Below are 27,752 nucleotides of genomic sequence, written 5' to 3' on the forward strand. Positions count from 1 at the left end.
GGGTGTTTGGGGGTACTCCACCATTTTTTTAACCATTTCTTGTCCGAAAATGTTGCATTTCATGTGTATTTATTTTCCTATATTGAAATAAAAAGTACATTTGGACGATTAAGGGGGTGAGGGGGTCGCCGGGTGCACCCCGCCCCACTTCCAATCCCGTGCTTTGACGGTGCATCTCGCGGGTCTCCGGACACGCAAATTCTCCGTTAATGTGGGGACGCGCATAGCTTGTCGGTATTAGGGTTCTTTGTGTGTCGGTCCATATATGAAGTTAAGCATAAAATTTAAAAAAAGAACGACAACAAAAAAACACACACAAAGAAAACAACAACAACATTAACAAAAAAACGCAACAACTTTTACATGTATTCAGATAAATATAATGTGCTTGAATATCTTTCCTGCATATATTTTCATTCTAATACTTAAAAAAGTAATGGAATTGTTCAGTGAGTGGTTGGGGTTAAAATTACATAGTCTTTAGTGTCACCCAATGCCTGGTTCTAAATGAATTGAACACCATAACGAGCTATCGGGCATATCCAGACCAAATCAATAGTTCACGTGTGCATTTATACGGAAAGAAAGTTTAATATGTAGAACACAATGGTATTTTGTAACGTAGTTGCAGACTTTCTGAAACCTTCGTTTTCTGGTTGTAAATCTATTTTTTAGCTTCATACATTTTTCGTCTGAATATGGGAATTGGTGGCAGTAAGAATGTCAAGCCAGCAAATAAAAAGGTAAATTGATAAGTTCATGTATGCTATTTTAAGGTATGATTTTCGCTTATCTACATGTGATTGGAAGTCGATAGCTCATAAATATTGTAGTGGATACGAGGTGTATAGTGTATATATTTAGAACATTTGCGTGTCGTGATCATTTTTGATCGATATTGTACCTGCCAAAGGCGTAGGTTTAAGTTCAAATGTTGAGCACGTTTTTAGATATAACTTATTATTTTATAGGTGATCATTAAAAATTAAAAAATGGCTTTTACATAACTTTAATCTTTGAAAACTGATATTAACAATGCATTTTCGTTCCTCTTACTCATGCTGTCATTTTATTATGAACTAAGGCTTGAAATTTGAAACTTTAAAATGCGTGAAACGACTCAAATACAGTCCGCAAAATTGAAATATGATATTTTCGAAACTTGAAAACGAGAAGTTTGCTCATGAATGCATTTTGGATCATTTTGTGTTATAATAGGTTATACCAATTATAAGATATTTTCTGATCGAAATTATAAAAGTTCTATAAAGACCAAACCATATTCATTTTACATATACATGTCGGTATTCATAATTGCACCTTGTCATTTGGCCCTCTTTTCCCCCAAACAACAGTTGAATCTTTGTCTGCAATTATGATGCTTATTGATATCTTTTATTATCAATATTTTTTATTATGCACAAAACATGGATTACATCGCTAGCTTCCGAAATAATTGATCACGAGCAACATTTGCCCGTGCACTGCTACGCGCCTGAAAAATGACAATAGGGCATTGGTTTTACAAAATCTCCCAGCATGCCACAAAACATAGAAACAGGAAGTATATTGACGATAATAGTATTCCGGGAAACACCTCAATTATTGTGTCATTTTGTATAATATTAAGTTAATCTTTATCTGATTATATGTTAAGTTCATTGGAATTAAACAATTTTATCTTATTAAAGAAATTCTGTCTAAATTCATTTACGCGGATTGGCGAAATTGAGCGAAATTTGTTGTGACAGTTGCCGGTTTCTTTTTGTGTATTGGGTGAGCTGACGTCAGATTGAGAACTGACACTTGTCAATTATATTAACACAAACTTTTATTATTATTATATAAGCCTGTTTTCATGTTTTGTTTGTTATAAATATTTTCTATCGTTTAACACAGGATTTTCTAGTACATTCTGGAATAAAGAATGTAATTTGACGAATATTTATAATTTCATGCATGAGTCATTTCCAAATTCTCCCAACTTCCGCACGTGTAGAAAACTGCCGCCATATTGGTTTTCTGGATCTGCGAAAAACTGTTGTAGTCGTCTGTTTATGTCAAAAGTTTTCAGGTATTAACATTTGTAAACTTTATCTTTGGATGAAGAAGTAATAATGACCCTTCATATGGTATGTAACCATCATTTGGCTGTTTATGCGTTCGACTGATGATGGAAAATTGAGCTTTCGTTTTGAGGAATACCCCACCCACTTCTTTTCAATGAAAGAATGAATGAATGAACTTTTCCTTGTTCTTTATTTTTAGATGTCAAGTGTGAGCAACGACCAAGAGCCTCCAGCTAAAAGACAGCGTGTTGAAAATACACAAAGTGATAACAGCAACTCGAATTCAGTTGGAAACGTACGTTTTTTTTCGACATTAATTTCTGAGCAACAACAAAATACCATCTCTTCATTTAATGTTATTTTCAATATAAAATGTATGTTTTATTCAGCATTTTAATTTAGTCATAAAGCATAAACTTTAAAAATATATTGAAACTCTTGATACATTAGTCAATTGTCTTAAAATTAAATGAATTTCTGAACTTGTCGATAGTTTTATTTTTAACAATTTCAGAACATGGCGAAAAATGGAGTTGAAGGGGAGATTGATGAAGGGTTGTACTCGAGACAGCTGTGAGTATATAAAATAAGATGTCACAAGACCAAGACATTAGTGTTCTGTTGTATTACTTCAATGAATTCAATGCATTTGTGTCCACAAGGGTTTCTCTTTTACATTGACTGCGAAGTTGTGACACAGGTTGGCAAAGCAAATATACATATGTAAAAATACCTCTATCAACCAAAAGACAAATATTACATGATGTTAATCATTAAAATAACATTAAATATTCACATTGCATGCACATTTCAATCTGTAGCATTTTAACAAGGGCACAAGAAACTGATTTTTCAGTAGGCACTGTTAATTTGTTAAATTCGCCATTTAATGTGTTGGCAGTCATCATACAACCATTGTGCTCTGAAATTAAAATGGCCGACAAACTACCAAAACTTATCTTTATGGGTGACTTTGGCAAATTGTCGTACAACACTACACACAGCATTATTTTTATTAAGGTAATTTCATTATTTTGATTTTTGGGAACATGTGTCCGAATGCCATTATATTTATATCTTAATTGACAACTCAATACGGTTTGCACTTTGGTCCTTCAAAAATCCTTGTTTTTATGTTAATCACTTAGCAGAAAAAAACACATCCTTTATCTCCTTTACAATTTTTTTATTTTGTTAATTTCATTATTTTGATAATTGCTCAATTGGAAGAATAGCCCTTGTCTATAGGTTATAAAGGATAATAAAGAGAAACACTGTGTTTGTGACAAGTAAAAATATGGTTTCACTTTAAAGTTGTTCTTGAATGATTAATGTATAGTTTAATATAGTGAAAGAGTTATGGAAGATTGGTGCATCCAGTCTTTTTGGAAGCACCCCTCTGTTCTCATGGAAACCAACATGTGCACCCTTCTGCCCTCATAGAATCAATTGCTCGAGACTTGTCAAATATTTTTTTGCTCTGATTAAAACTATAATATGATTATGAATACATACAAACTTAACATATTGGCAGTTGATACCGAATAGTACTGCAATTAAACACAATTTCTAACATTTCACATTTTATGTCAAATTCATTAAACCTTGCTATTTAAAAACCTTATTATTAAGAAATGAAGAATATGAATGAATTTGATCAAGCAGCATGGATTAAAATTAAGAAAAACTGCAATAATTTTCAGAAAGTCCATTTATTATTTAATTGACATTGAAATTTGATACCCAATTTCATTACCAAATTCATGATTTTTTTCCATCAGCTATGTACTAGGTCATGATGCCATGCGGCGGATGCAGTCCTCCAATGTTCTCATCTCTGGAATGAAAGGACTGGGCGTTGAAATCGCCAAAAATGTTGTGCTTGGTGGTGTCAAGGCGATGACCATTCATGACACTGGAAATGCTGGCTGGATGGATCTGTCTTCACAGGTAAATTAAAGGAAGTAAAAGAAAAATCAAACAATTTTAGGGGTTGAAATCAGTTGTTGTAGTGAAAACTTAACTGTTGTGTTCATTTCTGTTATGATTTAAAAACAAAGCTGTTGTGTAAATAAAAGTTTTATACATACATCATGTACTATATTGCACAACATTTTCAGTCAGTCCAACAAGTTTGAAGAGTCCTCAACCATCTTTCAAACCAACGAGAACTTTGTTATTTACAATGAATGTAAACTAATGAAGATATATTGCCTTTATGTATCGGATTTCAGATAACTCAGATAACATGTTTCTTTTTTAGTTTTTCCTGCGAGAAGCAGATATTGGAAAGAACAGGGCTGAAGTGACGCTACCCAGGTTGGCTGAACTCAACAGCTATGTGCCCTGTAACTGCTACACTGGAGCACTGAATGAGACCTTCCTAAAAGGCTTCCAGGCAAGTCTATTAAAAAGGATTTAAGACGTTGTTACATCCAATTGTTCGGGCCCCAATTTCAGGAATCTTAAGTCCCTTAGGATCAAGCTTTCTATACACTTCGAATTTTAAAGGGTTTTGAGGTTACCACAACTTTTTGTTTTGTGAAATCAAGGTTAGGCGACTATAAATCAATTCCTAGATTTTCATACCGACTCACCCTCTCTTTCATTCGCTGCCTCTTAAATTTTATTGACTCGAATAAAAGTGTTGAACTGGGCTCTGTAATTGTGTAGCTGTCCTGGAACGGCACTTATTCATACCAGCCGGTGTTGTTGTAAACATTCACCTATAAAAAGGAGAATCATGTCACCTACTGCCCCCATTTTAAAAATAAATTGGATGAAAATTTAGCAATTAATTTATACTGGCCATCAGCAAGTTATTTGTGAATGGAAAATGACAGAGTGGTCTAGGTGTCCGCCTTTCACCCAAGAGCTTGTGGGTTTGATTCCCACCAGGGGTACTTTCTAATGGCCTCTTAAATAGGACACCATTACTGGTTGCTACCAAGGAAATGGTCTAAAAAGAGTGATTCATCTGAAATTAAAGTAAATGAGTAATAACTAAATCCTCCAGTCTAATTTGAAGACATGGCTAGATTCATACTGTTGTTAAGAATATTTATTGTAATATTGCTTGGGTACTTATAAATCCTTGGGAATTTGAAGCTTATGTAACCTTTATTTGAAGCTTATGTAACCTTTATATCCTTAAAAAAAATGTAATAATTTATATTCAAACCTAATGATTTTATCCCCCTTTTTGTAGGTTGTTGTGTTGACAAACTCCAGCCATGAGGAACAGATGACTGTCGGAGAATTATGCCATGCTAACGGCATTAGCTTCATAGTTGCTGATACCAGAGGACTTGCTGGGTAAGCTGTGACGGAAAATGGGGCCAAAATCTTGCCTCATCACGATCTCAAAATGTATATTAATTTCGCAAAAATTGGATTAAAAATTAACAATCCAAACACTAATCGTTTATTTTTTTATCTGAAATCTTTAAAAAGTCAACTAGTACAGTTACCTTTAAATCCATCCCTACTCTCTTGTTTGAAATATACTATCATAATACTAAGGGCACTGGCCCCATTCACAAAAAGGTAGAAAAAACACCGTGGATGTTATCTCATTCCTAAGTTTCATATATATAAGTTATTGTAGTAATAATGTTTTCTGTTCTCATACAGGATGATATTCTGTGATTTTGGCGAAGAATTTGTGTGCTATGATGTGGATGGTGAAGCGCCAGTCAGCAACATGATCGCTGATGTGGTAAGCATGGTTTTGTTCTTGGCTGGAAGGTGGGGGGGGGGGGGGTCAGGTATTGTCCCTGTCTGCATTTTCATTGGCATCAGTAGCATTGTCAGTGTCAACATTGTTGTTTTCAAATCATAAATCTTGGCCCTTACTCTAGAACATTTCAATATATTTCTATGAAACTTACTGTTAATGTTGCCAGAGACAAAACAAAGTGTAAAAAGTTTACCAATGCTTCAAATTAGGAAAATTTATCATGGAAATGCTTCAAGCTCACTCCTTTAAATTATTGGAAGATTGACATAAAATTAGGGAATTTTTTTTTTTTAAATTTTTGTATACAAATTATTGCCTCTGCTAAAGAAGGTGAAAAGGCACTGCATTTTGCTAAAAAAATGTCAGCAGGAGAAAAAAACTCTTTAATTTTTATGTGGAATTCCCTAGGATGAAGACGGTGTTGTTGCCTGCCTGGATGAGAGCAGACACGGCTATGAAGATGGGGATTATGTGTCTTTTACTGAGGTCCAGGGCATGACTGAGCTTAACGACCATGAACCCTTTAAAATCAAGGTTCTAGGTAAGATCTGTTTGTGATTTTGTTGTTTAAGACAGCATATATTATAGAATTGTTTAACAAGTGTCATTCTGTGTAATTTATAACATTTGTTAAGTGGTTAAAGTAGTGCAAAATTATTAATAATATATTTGGCCTTCATAATTTTTCATTGTATTAGCTATTAATATTAAGTAGACATTTTGTCAGTAATCATAGAATTTGACATTTCTATTTCTATAATCCTCCATGCATTTCATAAAATTTTGCATGTTCATGAAATTAGTTTAAATTGTACCTTTGTAAAAACGATATTAATTGACTTAATATTTGTCGGACTAAATTTTAAAATAACATGACATTTTTTAAATTGCAGGACCGTACACATTTAGTATAGGAGATACCAAATCATTTAGCAAATACACAAAGGGAGGAATTGTCACTAAAGTCAAAATGCCAAAGAAGATGAAATTTGTAAGTAGTAGTCCCAGAGTACACAATTTCCTATTCATATTTTAATAGCCACTTCATGCACAGTCAGGTTAAATTCAAACTTAATAAATGTTTTTATAAATTCATTCATCCATTTATCAATTGGTTTATGTTCCATCCATTTATTCCAGCATTCATTCATTCTGCCAGAAATTAATTTATTCATTCATGCATTGATTGATTGAATGAGGGAATATTCTTGTATGTTATTGTATTTATTTGTATATATTTTATAAAAAAATTTTATTCCATTTCACAATGATGCATTAAAAATACTCTTACTGCTGATAATAAATAACCTAGACTAAAAGATGTACTTCTCAATAAAATAATACTCTTTAAAAATACGCTCTGTATTGACAAGAAATTTAAAAAGAAAAAAAAGATACTCTTTTCGATAAAAGACACGCTTTTAACGCAGATATATGTTGTAGAGGACATATATCAGTTAAATAGGCTCTTACTCACAAAAAATTTTTTTTAAACGAAGATCACTTACACAGCAAAAGATGCAGAACTATTGCAATTATTTACGAAAGAGGCAGAAAAATTGCACTTTCAACTGCATTTTAAGAATATTATGCAGGGCTTAATTTGAAACTTGAAGTATGAACTTCCTGTCCATCAACTTTGAAAGTTTTTCACTGAAATGTGGAAGTTTAAGGCTCACGAATACTATGAACTTCATGTCCCATCAACTTTGAAAGTTTTTCACTGAAGTGTGGAAGTTAAAGTCTCATGAATACAATTATTTTTCACGTTTTTTCAACTATTATGTTAAAAGTCAAATAATTTGCAACTATAACTTGCAGTTCACAGATTTATATTATAATAATTCAATTTACATCAAGACTGATTAAAAATGTGACCATAAAAGTAATATTGACCTCAGGTTTTGATATTTTGAATTTCCAAGCATTCAACTTTGGAAGTTTCTTCAACATTATGGAAGTTTTTGTACTTCCAAGGAACCCATTTAGCAGGGGTCGACACTAACCATTTTCCCAAGGGATCCCGAAGGGACACCAACATCTGAAATCAGGTGTCCCTTCCTGAAATTAAGAGTCCTTTCCATTTTTTACATTTTTTTTCATTAATGAGCCTGTTTTAATATTAAATTGAACATACAAATCTAGTGCCTTTTACTTTTCAATTTGTAATTCAAGTATACACCATATTATACATGTTTTCAACAGCATGCAATGGCAAGTTAGTTATAGCACAATGTCACCCATGTGAACCTCTGGCAATGGCAGAGAGGAAGATTTGGGTCTAAAGTCGGTACAATGTAAACAAAAACTTGATGTTGTTACTATTTTTAGAATTTCGGAAAATACGCATTAAAAATGCCATGGTTCAGGGTCTTGTCAGATGTCATTGCTTTTGATTGAAAAACAGTAGGAATATTACATCTGGCTTGTGAATCAATCAGACTTCCCTACAAGTGTAGTGCATACTGGAAGAGCAGACAACTGGAAAATAGTGTATGTTTATTTTCGCGCCAAAATGTCATAATTTTTTTATCCATTGATTGAAGATAAATAATAAAACTTTGGGAATTTTATTTCTATAATGTTTTGATCAAGGCATAAAACAAAGAATGCTGAATAGTAGGATGGCTTCCCAGTAAACTAGTTCCGTAGGATGCCAGTCTTTTGTGCCGTAAATGTTACTGTAACAACTCGATGGTCGCATCATTAAGGCATCAAAGTCAGCAGTTTTGGCATCTTTTTGGGCGGTTCTGACACGTGAGCAAACTAGTTCACCATAATTATTGTACCGATTATAAAAGTCCGTCACCTCTGACACCATAATTATTGTACCGATTATTAAAGTCTGTCACCTCTGACCTCGTTGATAATGTAAACAACAAAGCGGAAGCGTTAACCCGCATGCGCACTGTGAAATGACCTGTTTATTTACAGATTCATGACGTAATTATAGTGAAACGGTCAGCCATACTTTCGCTTTAGTGTGTGCGACGTATTAATATTAATATCTTTTTTACATGCACTGTCAAGAAAGTTGGGGGGACCCAAATTTAGGTAATTAATTCATGAAACGCTATTTATTTATTGATATTTAGCTTTTATCGGTCAAAATTTAAGTGTCCCGACAGAATACCGGACTTTGAAGTTGAGGTGTTCCTCCTGAAAAATTGGTGTCCTCGGGATCCCGGGACCCCGTTAGTGTCGAACACTGCATTTAGGAAATTTTAACCAATTTTAAGGGAGTAATATACTTCCAAACTTCCTTTAACGGAAGCCCTGATTGTGGTAGTGTTTTACCCATCAATTTTGAATAGGGTTGTACCCAAACATTTGATTAAATAATACAGAAAAAATATATGTTTTTATTAACATTATATACTGGATTTACTGAGATAAGTAAATACTGGAGAACTTCGAGAAACTGGTTCCTAGCTATGAATGATGCTGATACCTGATAGTAAACTTCGTAAACCAAAAGTAAAGTGACTGTAGTAAATAATGTATTCATTGTTGTCTTTTATATCTCAGAAATCAATCAAAGAAGCTGAGAATGCCCCAGAGTTTGTGATGACCGACTTTGCCAAGTTTGACCGGCCGGGTCAGCTGCACATCGCTTTCCAAGCATTGTACGAGTTTGAGAAGAGAAAATCAGCCCTTCCCTGCAGCAGGAGCAAGGTAGGTCAGGCTTTTGTAATTAAGATTAATGATCAATGGCTCAGGTTATTTTTGTCTGTGCTTATATTCCATTAACCAGAAGTTCTACGATGCACACATTTACCAATGCTTAATAAGTGATATATTTTTAGTAAATTCTCCTTTTACATTGTTTCTTTATTACTGGAAGTAGTGTTGTTTACAATTCAGGTACAAAAATGTCCATTTGATGATGTGAAATCACGTGACAAATGTGATTGTTTTTCTTTGTACATTATGGAAGCATCTTGATACTTATACAATAAGTTAATTCTGAGAAATTCACATGAATGTTCATGTTTTAAAGACTTCTTTCATTACCAACAGGATGACGCCACAGCATTTCTGGAAATCTTCAAGGAGGTGAACGCAGCATCTGCAGCCAAGGTTGAGGACATTGATGAAGACTTGATTCGTGAGTTCGCAATGGGAGCGCGGGGTGACCTTTCTCCGATGGCCGCTGTGATTGGTGGTATCACTGCACAGGAGGTCATGAAGGTATATACATCTTTGCTAATTTTGTTTGTTTATACTGATTTAAAAATTCTTTTTGCAACTTATGCAAAATATATGTATTCACATTTCTGCAAAATTATATTTAACATTACTTGGATTATGACTTTTATTTCCCAAATTCCCAGGAATATATTCTAAAAAAATGCAAAATCCAAAAAAGTCATTATAAAATGTTTGTTTTAAAAGCTAGTTTATTGCAATTTATTAACTTATAAAAGCCCACAAATAAATTATTGAGAAGAGTTTTTGATTATATTCAACCTATATAGTTATTTACCAAAAAAAATAATAAAGCAGAGATTCCCTATTCCAATGGTATGGGTTATTATTCCAAAATACCCCCCGAAAAATTTGGTATGTTATGCTACACTATTTCAGGCATGTTCTCTATATTACAGGCTTGTTCCGGAAAGTTCAATCCTGTAAATCAGTACTTGTACTTTGACTCCCTCGAGTGTCTGCCAGAAGACAAAGATACGTCCCTAACAGAAGAACTCTGTGCTGCAGTAAGTTCATATCTGGAAGTTCAAAATCTACCATCAGTCGTGATGAAACAGACGTCCTATGCTTTTACATTTTAGGGTGCTTCTTTACTATGGTAAAATATCCTAAGGCCTTAAAAAAATATTTTGTTCTGGTTTCCCAAACCCTACCAGTGAAATAGGCTCTGACCCCACCATTTATATAATCAGTTGGTAAATTATTTGTGTGTTTTAATACGTAGTTTAATACCTTTGAAGCTTTATACAGAAGATTACTTTAACACCACTCTAAAAATGACAATAATTTGTTTGAGTAAAGGATGTAACCCTAACTTTAACCAAACCATTTTATTTTATTTTTTTGGCCTATTAAAATGGGGTAAACATTTATTTTTAAAGTTTGCACATTACTTTGGAAAAGAAGAATTAATGCAATGTGCTCTGTTTCAAAGGGGTTCTGGTTGAGTCCAGAGACATTGTTCTGATTTCTGCATCATGTCAGTTCTTGATCAGGCCCCAATTTCTCGAAACTTCTTAAGCTTAACAGGCTTAAGTCGCTTATTTCAATTAGCCAAAATACATACTGAAAATGGATTTTGATTAATGAAAAACGTTTTATTCTGATAATCATACACATTATTCTTACATAATTTCTAAAAATTCTTGAAGAAGTAAATATAACACATTTTATAGAAGAACACAAATAGTGAGATTAGCTTAATCCTGTTATAAGGGACTTAAGAAGTTTTGAGAAATTGGGGCCAGATGATTTGAATCTTGGCACTGCTACTCACATTTGATGCTTTTGATGAAATTTGATGATATTTGTATTCCAGCAAAACAACAGATACGATGGCCAAATAGCTGTGTTCGGACAGGAGTTCCAGAAGAAGTTGGGAGACCTCAAATACTTCCTGGTATGACACTATGGTATATTCATGTAGCACTTTGCATATTGATAAAGGTTAAAAGATAAACTTGCTATTTGGAAGTTTATTTACCATTATAATTGTATTACATTTGTACACTGTAAATCTGAACAATATTTATCCAAATTTATCATTGTTACAAAAAAATATTTTTGGTCCTGATTTTTTTATCTTTGTTGGATTAAAATTGCCATCAATAAATATATGATAAAAATTGATATATCAAATTTATCGCCATTTTGAAAGTCAAAATATGGTCCCAATTTTGGATTAAAGGTGTTTAAATGTACTTGTATATCATTCAGTTTGGAACATTTCTACATAAAAAGTGGGGTGGTGGAAGTTTTGTAGGGTGTAAAATTAGGTGGAGGGAATTTCTTATTTGGGTTGTTGGTTTTTACTGTTGAATACAAATTCGCAACAGGTAGGAGCTGGTGCCATTGGCTGTGAAATGCTGAAGAACTGGGCTCTGATGGGTGTGGCATGTGGGTCCAACGGTCAGACATGGGTCACAGATATGGACATTATAGAGAAATCAAACCTGAATAGACAGTTCCTGTTTAGACCTTGGGATGTGACCGTAAGTAGAATTCTGGAAAGGTGCAGAGCTTTAAGATGTCCCCACCGTCAATCAGTAGAATGGTATCATTTATAATAATCAAGGCTAAATGAATGAAAAGAATAAAGAAGAGTCATAAAATGCATAAGAAATACGTAGTTCCAAAGTAATGAAGCCAATATACAAATTGTAAGTGTTTATATATGTGCATAAGAACTTTAAATTATTAATCAAATATTGATTGGTCTTCGTTCTTTGATAATTTATGGTTTAAAAGAAATTGTCTGATTCCCAACATAACATGAATGTATTTTTTCTTAAAATTCTACAAAAATGGTGTTAATTAGGACATTCTTTCACTAATTTACTTATTTCTAAGATCTTCAAATATAAGTAACATGAAGAGCTTTCACGGTCAACAGATTTATAGAATGCCACAAATATTTTGTTTAACAGAAGCACAAGTCAATCACAGCTGCCGAAGCGGCCAAAGCTATGAACCCGAACTTCAAAATCACACCTCAAGAGAATCGTGTAGGCCCTGACACTGAAAACATCTACACTGATGCATTCTTCGAGGCCCTGGATGGTGTTGCAAATGCATTGGATAATGTTGATGCTCGCATGTACATGGATAGACGGTGTGTGTACTACCGTAAACCACTGCTGGAATCTGGGACACTCGGCACCAAGGCTAATGTTCAGGTAATAATTTGAAAATTAAAAAATTGCTTTAAAGTTAAATGGAAAATTGTTTCAAAAATATGTTTTAGATGTGAACCTTTCCTGCTTCAGAGTACATGGGGAAACGTGTCAAATAGCTGGCAGCATCTATACAATTGATGACGTATATTTAATTAAACACATTTACTCAAAAACGAGGTTGAGCCCTAAGGCCTACTTTTCATTTTTGGAATGGGTCCCTGAAGTATGACGTGAAGTAAAAATATAATCTGTTTTAATTCCATAATTTCAGAAAATAGTTAAAATTTGGGTGAAATAACTGCAAGGAAAGTTAGCATAACTTTATAATGGGATAACTGCCTAGAAAGTTTTGCGTTAGCTTATCTGTTCACTCATAATTTATCCCTTGATACCAGATACTTGATACCTTGTTAACCAGTAAGTGCAGTGGTAAGCGCTCTTATTTTCACCAAGGCATCACAGGTTTGGCCAGGGCGCATGTTAAATTGGTTTGCGGTCACCATGCTAGACATTTGTCATTCCTAGGGGGTTCTCCAACAACATGAGACAACTCTTGCATGTAATATTGTACCAACTAGGGAGAAATACATGCTGTAATCACTTGTTTCACAATTGTAAAAGAAAAGAAAAGTTTATTCTTACTCTTTACATCTGTTTTCCTCACAGGTTGTGATTCCACATGTCACAGAATCCTATTCCTCGTCTCAAGACCCGCCAGAGAAGTCCATCCCTATTTGTACGCTGAAGAACTTTCCCAACGCCATTGAACACACACTGCAGTGGGCCCGAGACACATTCGAGGGAGAATTTCGGGGTCCCATTGAGACAGCAAAGTTGTACCTCACAGATCCAAAGTTCTTAGAAAGGACGATGAAATTGCAGGGTACTCAACCAGTGAGTAATTTGTTTAATGCTGACAGATGTATCAATTAATGCTGACAGCTTTAAGAATTGTGATAGCATCGGCATATTTGTCGTCATCATCATGTACAAATTTGGAACCATGACCGGCGCTGAAATATCTTGAAGATATTCAAACTAGATTTAGATATCATGGACAATAAGCACATGTACAGCAATGCCCATGTAATGAAACTGTAGTATAAAAGCATTGAACGCAGTAGTTTTATTTATGTACAAACTTTACAAACTTTATGAAAGTCTTTCTTATTTTAGTACCTTTTTAGTTAAAATTGGTTCACCTATTGTCAGAAACATAACACACATGTAAAGTAAGGCCAGTTATGCCTGTTTTTGAATAATGAAACCCCAGAGAGTTACCTGTTTGTCACATGAATTTATCAATTGCCAGTTTGCCTCTTTTAAGCACTTAATAACTATAAGTGCAGATATGTAAAGGAATGTTAATCATATATTCTGAGCAACTTACAATCAAAAGATACATGTAGACTAAACTTCTCTTTTTCTATTGTGTATGTCAATAAATTTTCTCCTGTTTTTCCTAGATTGAGACATTGGACACTGTACGTAAAGTTCTGGTTGATCAGAAACCGGGAAGTTTTGAGGACTGTGTTAAATACGCTCGTCTCATGTGGCAGGAAAATTACCACAACACCATACAACAACTTTTGTACAACTTCCCAGCAGATCAGGTATTTCTCAACTTTTGTACAACTTCCCAGCAGATCAGGTATTTCTAAAGACTTCTTAAAGCTCAACTGTTTATGTCGAGCCGGCTTGTGGTGAGCAAGACATAGTTGTCACATTAGCGGTTCTGTGTATGTGGGTGTGTGCTTGTGTCTGTCTGTCTGGACTGAATTTGTCCAGGCTGTATCATGATCATGCATTATAGGATTTTCAAAAAACTAACCATGAAGGTTCACCATGATGAGGTGGCGTGGTGTGCACAAGACCCAGGTCTGTACATCAAAGATTAAGGTTAGAAGTCAAAGGTTGAAATGATCCTTGTCTGGGCTGTATCTTGACCATGCATTAAAGATTTTTCAAAAAAAAAACACAACAAGGTCTGTTACCTCAAAGAATAAGGTTTGACATTTGGAGGTTTAACATTAAAATGAGTTTTGTTGATAGTACTGGTCTTGACTGAACCTTATCAAGGGTTCACCATAATGCGGTGTAGTATTGCAGGATCCATGTTTTGTTTAACTCCAAGTTATTCTGTACATCAAATGTATGGAAGAGTATTATCTGTGTCAAATGGCTCTTTCAACAGCCTCGACCTGTCGCCATATGGAATCTAGTTTGAAGAAAGAAAAGCTATAAAGTACTGTAATAGGCTGGCAGGCATAAAACTTGTCTGTGGATTTTTGCAAATTTTAGAGGATCTGATTGCTACAACAAGTCAATTTCCTATAAAAATTTCATAGTCAAATTGAAAGAAAGTACAGTAAAAACTTGTATTTTTAACATATAAGTATGTATTTTAAATGAAATCAATGATAATAAAATATTTCTGATATCATATAGGATTACTGGGTATAACCAGGTTTTGTACATAAAAACAAAACGATACAATCAAAAGTGTCATACTTTTTTCATTCACATCAGATATTAACAAGTGCTGCACTTTTTCAGACCACAAGTTCTGGAGCAGCCTTCTGGTCAGGTCCAAAAAGATGTCCTCATCCACTCAGCTTTGATTCCAGCAATGTAAGGACAGTGTTTTCTTATTGTTTTTTCATAGAAAATATCCTACAGCGTCTGTGCCTTTCTTTATATTATGATATTTTTCAGACTTTCAAAAAATGCCAAATGAATGATGTAATATTGAAATATGCATTATGCATATATCATAAATCCAATGTCTTTGACATCGTTTCTGTGAAAGAATGCAATACAGATCATTAATTTAAATCAACAAATTGAATGTGTTCTAGTTGTCAGGATAAGCACAAGCCCTGCACAGGTAAAATGCACACATTTTGAAAACAAGTTGCACATATAAATTATGTATCATGTTAGTTTTTCTCCTTTTGGGCAAAATGACGCTATTTTTCCCCGATTAGAGGACCCAGCCACCATTCTCTTAAATGTGGAGAAAAACACTGTAAGCCTACTTTGAAAAGGATGACAATCATAATGTATAGTCAAGATTTGATAAAATCGCGTACATAACATGTTCAAGGTTAGGTAATAAACATTTGTGCAAATCTTCACAGGACACCCACCTAGACTTTGTCATGGCTGGCGCTAACTTGAAGGCAGAGATATACGGTATCAAGCAGGTCCGCGATCGAAGTGCAATCAAGAAGATTGTTGATACAATCAGCGTGCCAGAGTTTAAGCCCAAGTCTGGCGTGAAGATCTCAGTCACTGATGCCGAATTGGAGGCTTCAAACGGCTCTGGAAACTTTGGTAATATTTTGTACTACGGTTGATGAGAGTAAGAGCAGTTAATTTGATGTAATAAACTTAAAAGAAAAAATATTTTGGTCAAATGAATTATACTTGAGTAGTCCTCTTTCCTTTGGAAATGATCGTTTTTGTGTTTGGTAAAACTTAATGCCTTTTTTTCCTATCATTGTACCTCAATTGTTGAATTATACAGTGAGGTTTGTCATAGTTATATAAGTTATTTGATATATTGTTTTATTTTTAAACGAAGGAATGTATTGTTTTTACTGAAATCGAAGGCTTTTTATACCCATATGGTTTATAGGTTTATAGGTCTGTGCTGAAATGCTGTTTTAAGTAAAGCTGCTTCGTCGTTTAGGTCATTATCAAATTCAGTCAATCCTAAAGCATTCATAGGAAGTGGTCTGTTTACATTGACAGTTATATTTTAGCAGATTCAGTGCTTACACGTTCAAGAGAGATAATGGGCCATTGTTAAGAACATTTTTAAAGCTTACATGGTTAAATACATCGTTTTTTGACTTTCAAATATTTACTTCTTGGAAAGTTTTATGGATACACCACGCTAGTGATCTGCAGTATTCTTAGTAAGAGGTGAGACAATTGTTAAAATAGTTTACCTTGAACAGTAAACAAAACTGTCTTATCACATAAACTTTCAAGTTCTGATCAACAGTCATCGAAATTAGACTTTTGAATCAACAAGCCCGAATTCTTATACTATTGCTTGGCATCAAATTTTTGAACAAGCCCTGCTATATAAAATTCAGAATTTGAGCAAGCCCAAAAGACATTTTACCAGTGCAGGACTTGCGGGCTTGTGCTAATTTCGACCATTGGTTCAATCGGGCCAATGTCTTTCACTATTCTGATCGTTTTTAGATACAAATTGTTTCAAGTTTATTTCATATATTACTTTGACTTAGTTTCTTACAATTCTTCACCAGTGGGTTCATTAATTTTCCAGATACGGACCAGCTTGAGAAGTTGAGAGACCAACTGCCAAACCCAGAAAAGATGAAAAACTTCACGCTGAATCCCGTAGATTTTGAGAAAGACGATGACACAAATTTCCATATGGATTTCATTGTGGCGTGTTCAAACCTCCGAGCTGAGAACTATGACATTCCTCCAGCTGATAGACATAAGGTGGGCGTCGGAGAAAAAAAAAAATCAAATACGTGGTTGACATTTTAGAATTTGAAGCTCATTTCTAAGAAAAAAAGTCCAGGTATTGTCATAACCTTTGTGCCGTTGACTTGCACTTATTTTCAGTTAAGGATAAGTGCATTTTTTGTTATGTGCTTAGGTTTACATTTCATGGATAACTGAACTTGTACCGTTTTTTTAATTGTTAAGAAAAAATTTCTAGCCCCTTATTTTGTGATATTGGAAATGTGTACTTTTAAAGCACTGCAAAATATGTGATAGTTGCTTAGTTGTATCAAGAGATAAATAATGTAAGAATTTTAGTGATTGATAAATATTAATGTAAAAAATGTTTTCCTTTTCAGTCTAAACTGATTGCAGGACGGATTATCCCGGCTATTGCTACCACCACTGCCATGGTTGTGGGCTTTGTCTGTCTGGAATTATACAAGGTAGATACATTTAACCTGCCCCAATTACTCTCCTTTAGCCGTTCACTTGTGAAATGAGTGAATCATGCCAATCTAAATGGATGGTTGACAAATTGATTGCTCCTTGCTGTTATTCTCAACTGGAAAATTGACATGGGCTGGTTTATGGCAGCTTTAAATGACATAGAACAATTGACTCACTGTTTTTTGATTGCAAATCAGCCTAATAGAATGGCGTACATCTTGGTAGTAAATGAAAACATTTCAATCAATTATCACATGTGTTAAGATAAGTTTGCAAAGTGCTATCTTTGGAATCTATAACCATGTACTTGACAGTCTGTTGAACCGGGTATTTGTTTTTTTTAGATTGTTCAAGGGCACAAGAAGATGGAGCTATTCAAGAACGGTTTCTGCAATCTTGCACTGCCATTCTTCGCTTTCTCTGAACCTATAGCAGCCCCGAAGAACAAGGTATACAACTTGATCTGTGCTCTCAGTTAGTTTGTTTCAAGAATAAGAAAAATGAGGCCTCCTTTTAATAAAAGAATTAGGCCTTCAATAAAGTTTTTCCAACCACATTGGGAAATATTTATTGTTAATGTTCTTGAATTCAGAATAAAATTTCTAGGTGTTAAACAGACAAATTATTGTAAGCTTCTCTGTTTTGAAGCTGTTGGGGTCAAAATTTGTGGCCTAGACATGTATATAAGTAGTATATACTAAAAAGTTAATTTGATAGAGATTGTGAAAATCCCACTTGAAAAGTGCACAGGAATCCCTACACTGTAGGTTGGCACATAGGAAATTTCTATCCTTGGTAATTGACAACTATTGTGTGTTTTATGTTTCAGTATTACGACAATGAATTCACACTTTGGGACAGATTCGAGGTTCAGGGAGATATGACCCTGCAGGAGTTCCTTGACTATTTCCAGGTATAATCAAGATATCAATGTTCCAAGAGGCTCGTGCAATTTTTGGGGGGGATTTGCCCAATTCAATATGGTTTTTAATTTGCAATGCCATTATTTATAAATAGGAAAGCAAGCGTTAATTGAATATTTTGCTATGATAATGTTTAAAATACACAAACTCAATGTTTTGCGAATTATCATAAAAAATGCAACATGGGTAAATTTTAACAATCAACAATTTTAAATTGTAAATTTGAGTCTATTTCCTAAATCTTTTATAGCGAAATTATTGAGATTTTAATGAATGTTAGAATTTTGTTTAGAATATTATGAAAAATAAAGTTTATTTGACATTATTAAGTTATTATATCAAAATGACGAAAGTTTATAGAAAATGGCTCAAGATGTTTTATGTAATATCGGTCTTTGCTGCTTTAACTCCAGTGATGTGGCCCTTAAGGTTTCTTTGTTGATTCTCTGTTTGAGCATTTCTTACCAAATCTTTACCATTTTTTTACTTTTGTTTCTTCCACAGAATGAGCACAAGTTGGAGATAACGATGCTTTCTCAGGGTGTGACCATGCTGTATTCATTCTTCATGCCCCCGGCCAAGCGAAAGGAACGCATGGGCCTACCGTATGTATCTTGTACTTCTAACATGTTTCATTGTTTCACTATGAAGGATAGTTTTTCTTAGAGCATGAATCTTAAGAACTGTTTTCATACCTAAGAGCAATTGATTAGTTAGTTGTATGTCTACCTCTCACTAGAACGAGCTAGGTTTTCATACTGTAGGATTCTCAATTAAAGGCGTATCATATAGCTGTCACTGTTTAGTTTATCAATTATCATATAGATTACATTATTGCATGGTGTTCAATGTTGTATAGAAAATCAATCTGTATTATATTTGTTTGAACTTATTTGTAATTCATACATTTTTGTAGGATGTCTGAAGTTGTAAAGAAAGTCTCAAAGAAGAAGATTCCATCATATGTGAAGGCCCTGGTGCTGGAATTGTGTTGTAACGATACCGACGGTGAAGATGTTGAAGTGCCCTACGTACAATACCGATTGCCCTAAAACTGCTTGTGACGGTTGATCAGTCACTTGGCGAGTTTTGGGTGGAATGAAACTACTACTAGTACTAATAGTTTATGGACACTGGCTGTGTGTTGACTTGCACAGGGATATTGTGCATTTATTATCATCGTTCAAGTGCTACATATTTTGAAAGGTGGTGTGATTAAAATCATTCATGAAAGAAACATTATTGTCACGCTGTAAAGCTTTTTTTAAAGCTCATTGTAAAAAAGAAAATACACATGTAATCAGGAATAGTGTCAGACATAGGTATTTGCACTAAATGAATTAGCAACAAATGATCAATGACTTGCATATATGTTTATCGCTCAATATCTTCTTTAAAACAGCATTGTTTTCAGTTGATTCATTGCATAGAGAAATATTTTGATGACAAGACAGTTTTTGGTTTAAAAAAAAGGAGCTTAATTTAAAGGGGTGATTTGACTTCTCAAAACTTTTATTTTATTTTGGTGCATATTTCATTGACCAAATTTCTTGTGATTTATTTATTTAGACACTTGATTGTCTGCCTTTGACTTAATGACAAATGATGATTAATGTTTGTACATGGTTTACAAATTTACAGATTTACAAGTAATTATTGAAATTGCAAGAATAAAAGATTGAAATATATCATTATTATGTTTAGTTATGATATGTTCTAAAGAACAATGTGTACTTGATCATTTGTAGAATTAAAAATAAAGAACACAAGTCCTGAAATATTAAAGAAAATATTCTTTGATTTTGTAGATTTTTGTTGTTATGCTGTAACACTGTAACAGAGCACAATTAATTTGTATGTGTATTTGAATGGTATTTATTAAACATTTGAGCAGTCGTAAAAAAAAATTATGTGTGAAAAAATAATGTTTCTGTTACTAAGTCATGTGTATATGTAGTTTGTAAATGTGACGAATTCAAGTCTGTTGTCCTGATGGAGCTTTTTGTATTGTTATCTCATTAAACATTGATCCATTTGCAAATTATTTGCTTTACTTGGCCTGTTTTCAGGCTTGCATAATCCATATTGACCAATAAATATTACAAATGCGTTTCCAGATTTTTTTATTTTTCTGGTCTGATGGTGCTAAAACAGAAAAAGTGGAGCTTTTGCTAGAGATTCTGTCTCTTGTGTCGTTGATATCGTGCAGATCAGTGACCCTAGCAGCACATTTTTAATTAACAGTGCGCACCAGTGTACAAACTGGGTTTCCTTGAAATAATTGACAGCTTTCAAAGCTTTTAACCACAGAAAGACCGTGAAATGAACTTAGAAACGACTTGAAACTATGCCTTCAAATGTGAGGCGAGCTGAATATGCGCATGTCAATACTGTTCAAAGTAATGATCATTAAGTAAAATGAACAGCTGACGCGAGAGGAACATGACCCCTAAAATGGCTATACAAATAAAGTATCTGATCAGGAAGTTGGCCATTGATTAACTATCCTATGTATTACTTTTACTTATTCACTGCGATCACAATATGTATCTGTTACATATTCACAGACGTCAATTGAGACTACAATATCGCCGTTTCCCCAGTCATTCGAGAAAAACACAGATGCAGTGTTATTAAAAAATGTACCAGTTTTCCAACATAATTAGTTCACTTCGATACTAAACATGTACATTGTCGCTCTATATTAATGATAAAAGCTAGTCAATGTGAATGCCGCTTTAGGTTATTATCTATAAAGATTGAATGTATGTTTTGCACATTTGTACATTTTCATTGATCGATACATTTGACGGCTTGCTTTATGTTGTGTTACGTTCCAATTATCCTACATCTAGATTTAGTATGATGTAAATTCATGTTATTTATTTGCAACAATCACAGACTTTGTAGCTGACATTCAATGCTAGTTATTTAGCAACCTGATTCGTGCAATGTTGAATCATCTGCATACTAATCAATAATTATTTATTATCATTACGAAGTGCAACATCATTAATATATGTAAAACTAGTGGACCTTGTACGGATCCCTGTGGTACTCCTGAGATTATTTTCCACAATTAACTTAATGTTTCAATTAGTTAAATATGATTGAACAGATATGACATTTCCGAAAAAATACAATTATAGATTGTGTAAAATAATATGACGATCCACAACATCGAATGCCTTTTGTATGTCAAGAAAGTTGCCCCTGTCAACGTATTCAACCCATCAACTTTATCAGTTATTTGTTTTACCTCATCAGGTGAAGTATTACATAAATGAAATATTGTGTCGCCTGCCTTTTGCGTCTGGAGCTTCCTTTATCTTATGAAAATGTTCCGGAATAAGTGTTACTTTTTCTAGCATTCGGCTAAATCTGTAGAATATTTGTTTAATTCATTTACAATGTTGAGTTCTCCATAAATCTTGCTCTTATATGTTTGTTATCGTGATGGCAATACTATGATATTAGTTTATTTCAAATGTGAAATGTCTGTCAGATGATGAAGTTTTTCGAAATACAGATACGTTTTAGTTAGTTGCGGGTCCTAGGTCTAGTGGTAACATACTTGACTCACAATTCAGGGGTCTCCGGTTTGATTCATCGTTGCACCACTAAAGAATACCCATCATCTTCCGGGAGGAACGTTAAATCGGGGTCCCGTGTGACAGCGCTATACATTGGTGCACGTTAAAGAACCAGGGTAGCTCTAACCAGGGTTACATTCTGTCTGTGCACTTTGCTCCAAAAACCTAAAATGACTAACACTCTTATCGGAGCACTCGCTGAATGGGCCTTGCCCGAGTGCGAGTATAAATAAACGTACAAACAGTGATTTTGCACATGGCCAAGGGAACATGACCGTCGGGTTTCTGGTAAACTCTCACATGACTGGCCGTTCTTTACATGTTATGACCCTTCGTAAAAACAGAACAAAAAACAACTTAATTATGTTTGAGATTTCTACCTTATACGGAGATTGGTGAAAAATGCCGTTGACGTGTCCTCTTGTTGTATTCACATTCACTGTGAATCAAATGGAATATATGTGATGATGTGTTTGTAAAACTCCGCTTTGTTTTTTTAACTGTTGTAGGTCATTTAGATTCGATTGTAAAACCGGTATGTTTTCCGCTGGGACCCACTCCCTTGATCAAACGAATACTTTGTAACCACTGCTGAACATATGTCTTTGAACACCCGTAAAATACGGGTATTTCGCTAATTTTGGACCAGAAATGAACCCGGATTCGAGCGCTCACCTGTGTTCCTTTTATTTACCGATGAAAATTGCTAGAAGTCGAACGACAAAAAATATACACCAAAAGAAATAAGAATAAAAATGGATGGGAAAAAAATGCATGCTTTCGGGAATATATAAGTTATTATCATGCAACAATTTTCTTTCAATTTTCTTCTTACATATATGCATTGCCAGTGGTGTTATCTAAGACAGCAGAAACAACCTCATATTGTTGAATAGGACAATATCAAGATTAGATATAATCTGTAAATATTCGATCTATCAAATAAAAATCAATGTAATAAAACACGTTTAAAATGAGAACAGTTTCTTTCAAATAGAGGCAAGATTTATTTTTAAAGTCACATCTACCGTGAATCATCTCCTTATACGTAAGTCAAAATTGGACATATAGGTATGGCTTTGCAGATATAAATAAACATTGAGTAAAAAGGGAAAGCGAAAATGTTACCACATTAGTTTTGTGTATAATTATAATATAATGAAATCAAATGAAAGTTCATGTCAATTCTTTTCATAAAAAGCATTATTATAATTCATCTAAAGCATCGTATGCATTATTGTCACATACATTAAAGGGACTAGACACCAGATGGTCCAAAAATCGGTAAATACATTATTTTCTTTAAACAAGCTTAGAGGTATCAACGCGAGCTAGTAGGAGGCCGATATAATACATCAATGTTTATTATTAAAATAATAGACACAACAATCATGTTGCTGTCTCATCTGCGTTTTCTCATTTATAAAAAGTTCATAACGATTTCCCAGTTTAAATAGTTATTAATAACGAATATATAAGTTTAAACCATTTCACCAGGTAAAGGATATAAAGTATGTTCACTTTACAAATGAAATGTGTGTATAGAGTGTTTAGTTCAAATCACAGTAATGAATAATAACATAATGAAAATAGTGGTATACAGCTTAGTTTAAATAGTTCACTGCATTTAATGAAATGAACGCGCCTTTGAAACTTCGTATTTATACTTAACATCAATATTTCTCCTTGTCCCTGAAAAAACTTTATTGCACACAATACGTCTTCCTAACTTCGACCCCTCCGTCCCCCATGCTCCGATTGACCTTCCGTTTTCCACTCCCTTTCCGGTCGCTGTTCCTCTCATACTTGCTCCTTGGTTAGCATGTTGTTCCGGAAGTTATGGCGCAGCCCAAGCGCGATGTACCCGTTTTAGTTTTAGATTGTCCAGAACTTCTTTAGCCATTGTTAGCTTCTCCACCATAAATTCCGTAACAAGCTGTTCTGTTTCCGCAGTTTCTCTTCCCCCACTCCCGGGATGTTTCCCCAAATCAGGTTGTTTCTCAAACTCTGAGATTTTATATACTTCTAATCGTCCTTTATTTTGACATTGTTTTTCTCCAGGTCGGCTATTTTCCTAGCCATAGCCTCGTCCATAGCCGCTTAAGATCGCGATCGAAATTGTCCTCTTTTTCTCAAGCCTGTCTAGCGGTTTTAGTTTTTTATGCCCCCACAAAGTGGCGGCATATAGGGTTGCCCTTGTCCGTACGTACGTCTGTCTGTCTGTACGTACGTACGTCCCGAAGATTGTTTCCGATCTAATTCTTGAAAACCGTTTGTCCAATCCTCACCAAACTTTAAACACATGTTTGTGACCATAATATCTTGATCAAGTTCGATAGTCATGGAAATCGCTTTAGTCATTTAGGAGTTACGGCCCTTTTTTGCCAAAAATACTTCAAAAATATATGTTTCCAATCTAATTCTTGAAAACTGTTTGTCCAATCCTCACCAAACTTTAAACACATGTTTGTGACCATAATATCTTGATCAAGTTCGATAGTCATGGAAATCGCTTTAGTCATTTAGGAGTTACGGCCCTTTTTTGCCAAAAATACTTCAAAAATATATGTTTCCAATCTAATTCTTGAAAAGTATGTGTCCAATGTGGATCCAACAAGTTTTTTCCTGCCTGAATGGCGCCATATAACCTATACAGTCTTGCGATGCCGTAAAACCCAACTCAACTCAACTTATCCTATATGTGCAGATTATCCTGAATAATCATTATGGCTTATTTTCTGTGACAAAAAATCGAAGTGGGGGCATCCGTGTCCTATGGACACATTTCTAGTTATCCTTTTCGTTCAGTTTTAAAAGTCATTTTCCCAAGCAGCGCTTCAATGTCGGCGTTGAAGGCCGCTCGGAGGCACTTCCGGGATGGGATGATATTGTTTGTGTCCCAGATTATAACTTCGCCTCTGTATCACTCTCACACTGTTCTAGCGGATAAAAAAGGTTTGCAGGTTAAAAAGTAAATTAATATGCTACTGTCTGTTGACTTTCGCTCACTAATATATAAGTCAATGCTTTCGCATAAATTGTTCAAATTTACTCGTTAAATTTATTTCATCACCACTTTCTTTGTTCTGCTTTTTAAACTCATTAAATCATTTGTCATAATGTATGCAAATACAATTGTCTATCTACTGGTATATTTTCCATATACTCCTCTCTGTATAACATTTATTTGACAAAAAATGCTGAGCCCCAAAAAACATACGTCCTATCACTCTAATGGCCCGCTATTTATTCACTCTGTACACGCATTGCAACAGGTCCTGAGCATTCTCTTCACATCTGCTCTAAACGTAGGATTGCAAAAGAAATAAACATAAAAGTTCAAAGCCGAATTAAGCAATTTTAAATTGTAACATACTTCAAAAGATATAATCCATTCTATGTTTCTTCTTTTTGCATCGAATCTTGGAAGATATGAAAACAACCTGAGGAAATTAGATGGAAACATTGTTATCAGAAAAACTAGACTTGCAGCGACAAACAGTTTTAAAAAGGACCGCTGGGTCCTCTGATCTCTGACACGGTTGAAATTTGTCGAGTTTATTTTCACATAAATTGTTATATATCCAATAACAACAATTATAAACGGAGCGGCAAATTCACAAAAGGCTCTAAAGAATTCTGGAAACGCAGGTAATTTTTCTCTGATGTATGGGATCAAGAAGCTGCAGACATAGAAAACGCTCACCCCAACACTTGTCACGGCAACTGAACACAAAGCGACAATCGCCACGTTGACTGTGCAAATACGTTTAACTTCGAACGGTAACGTCACACTCAACATTCTTTCAACGGTGATCAGTACAAGAACCCAGTTGGAGAACAATGTAAACGAAAAATGCACCAGACTCGACGCTATGTACACATCAATGTTCAAATCGAGGAAACCATCTATTGTAAAAAATACGGCATTCACGGTTGTAAGGATCAAATCAGAAACTGCCAGAGCACAGAAAAATAAACACGTTGTTTGTGCGAGTCTTCGAATACCTGTTAACTTTTTACACATGATCATGATGATTAAGCTATTTCCAAAGTAAGACAATGCCACATAGATGGCACAAAATGCGATTCTCCAGGTATTTAATGAAGCCATTTTGGCACTATATTCGAAGCACATCAACGCTAGCCATCAGAACATAAAGGTGGTTCGCTTGTGCGATGAACGTTCGTGATTCCGTTGTAACAAATGTTGTTGTTTTCTCTCACTGAATACATTGCATACATTGATATTTATATTAATCTACAAATTATACCAAAATAATTGGATTGGATATACAATATTAATGATACCAAAATACCCCCATTAGGCCAAGAGGTCATGGGAGTGAACAATTATATTACAGTGGTCGAAATTAGCACAAGCCCGCAAGCCCTATACTAGTAAAATGTCTTCCGGGCTTGCTCAAATTCTGCATTTTATATAGCAGGGCTTGTTCAAAAATTTTATGCCAAGCGATAGTATAATAATTCGGGCTTGTTCATCCAAAAGTCTAATTTCGATGACTGTATTATATGGATTGGTATTATATTTCCTAAAACTCAAAAAAACACACACAAATAAATCCGCTGTCAATATCGTCGACCATGATAAATGTGTGCTGGAACCGCAAAGTCTCATCGAATAATAATATAATATTAAAGTTGTTGTCATTATACGAAGCCTCGGCATACGGGAATCTGTCAAGACTGATGTCATGTTACAAAGGGTGTCTAAACACGGTTCTAAAATTTAAAATTGCCAAAATAAACTAAGGTAGACATAAATGCAATCGCAAATTCTCGGCAATTTCCGTATAGGTTCCAAAATGTTCCTACCATAAACGCCCCCGAAGTTAATTCCAATCCTGCAATTTACATTTTGCTTTCATTTAGAATATACATTATCCGTGAAGAATGACGGACTAAAACTGTGTTTATATTTCGTTTACCGGTCAGGAAGGGGCTCACTCAGTGCCAGTTTTTGACGTTAATTGGTTTCTGCCTACCTGCATATTAAATGGTTCGCTGCCATTTAAAAAAAATATTATTTAGAAAATTATGAATTAAAGTAGAGAAATAAAAAGTGCGATGTAGCAAAATCCCAAAACTATTCCCCTTTAATCTCCGGCCTTTTTTTATCCAAGCGTTTTGAGGGATGACCATAGGACTTCTAAAGTCCGGCCAGAAAGAGCCCAGTCCATATATTAATACCACCATAATATTTGTTTTATTGGCACTACATATATTCAGTTTTAATTTAAACGAGTGACCGAGAAAATAATATTTCATTGATCTATATATTGGTGTAAGGAACCAGGGAAAAGCTCGCCGAAATCTTCAGTCTGGGAGAATCACACAACAATAGCAGAATTTCTGTTGGGTCTTTTGGAATGTTTTTTTTTTCAAGAACAAGCATTAAGGCCTTACCATTGATACGAGAATATATCTTGGTTAATTGTGTATATGTTTTGATTCTTCTTCCAAAGCAGAAACTGCGTTCGCAAAAAGGGAACCCACAGGTAAACTAAAAAAAAACCTGAAATTTTGCATTACTGTTGAGAAAGTAGTTTTCGTCACACGGTGCAAGTACTTCTTTGAGCGAC

At 34.5% G+C, this 27,752-nt stretch overlaps 1 protein-coding gene across 3 annotated transcripts; it reads left to right on the forward strand.

Moving 5' to 3' along the window:
* The first annotated feature begins 683 nt into the window (after nt 1-683).
* On the forward strand, nt 684-20,666 carry LOC128217522 (ubiquitin-like modifier-activating enzyme 1). 3 transcript variants are annotated; one of them, XM_052924700.1, is made up of 25 exons: nt 684-743; nt 2,269-2,364; nt 2,584-2,642; nt 3,851-4,019; nt 4,333-4,467; nt 5,278-5,384; nt 5,703-5,787; nt 6,217-6,349; nt 6,702-6,799; nt 9,337-9,483; nt 9,829-9,999; nt 10,416-10,523; nt 11,336-11,416; nt 11,853-12,008; nt 12,444-12,692; nt 13,359-13,586; nt 14,159-14,305; nt 15,249-15,323; nt 15,833-16,028; nt 16,996-17,177; nt 17,543-17,629; nt 17,978-18,082; nt 18,463-18,546; nt 19,061-19,161; nt 19,473-20,666. In XM_052924700.1, the coding sequence occupies exons 1-25, from the start codon at nt 699-701 to the stop codon at nt 19,606-19,608; spliced, it is 3,180 nt and encodes a 1,059-aa protein (XP_052780660.1). In that variant the 5' UTR covers nt 684-698; the 3' UTR covers nt 19,609-20,666. The 3 variants fall into 3 exon arrangements, with proteins under 3 accessions (XP_052780660.1, XP_052780661.1, XP_052780662.1); XM_052924701.1 differs by lacking the exon at nt 684-743 and adding an exon at nt 1,553-1,776; XM_052924702.1 differs by lacking the exon at nt 684-743 and adding an exon at nt 1,922-2,074.
* The last annotated feature ends 7,086 nt before the right edge of the window (nt 20,667-27,752 follow it).

Source organism: Mya arenaria, chromosome 14, assembly GCF_026914265.1.
Source record: "Mya arenaria isolate MELC-2E11 chromosome 14, ASM2691426v1".
NCBI lineage: Eukaryota > Metazoa > Mollusca > Bivalvia > Myida > Myidae > Mya > Mya arenaria.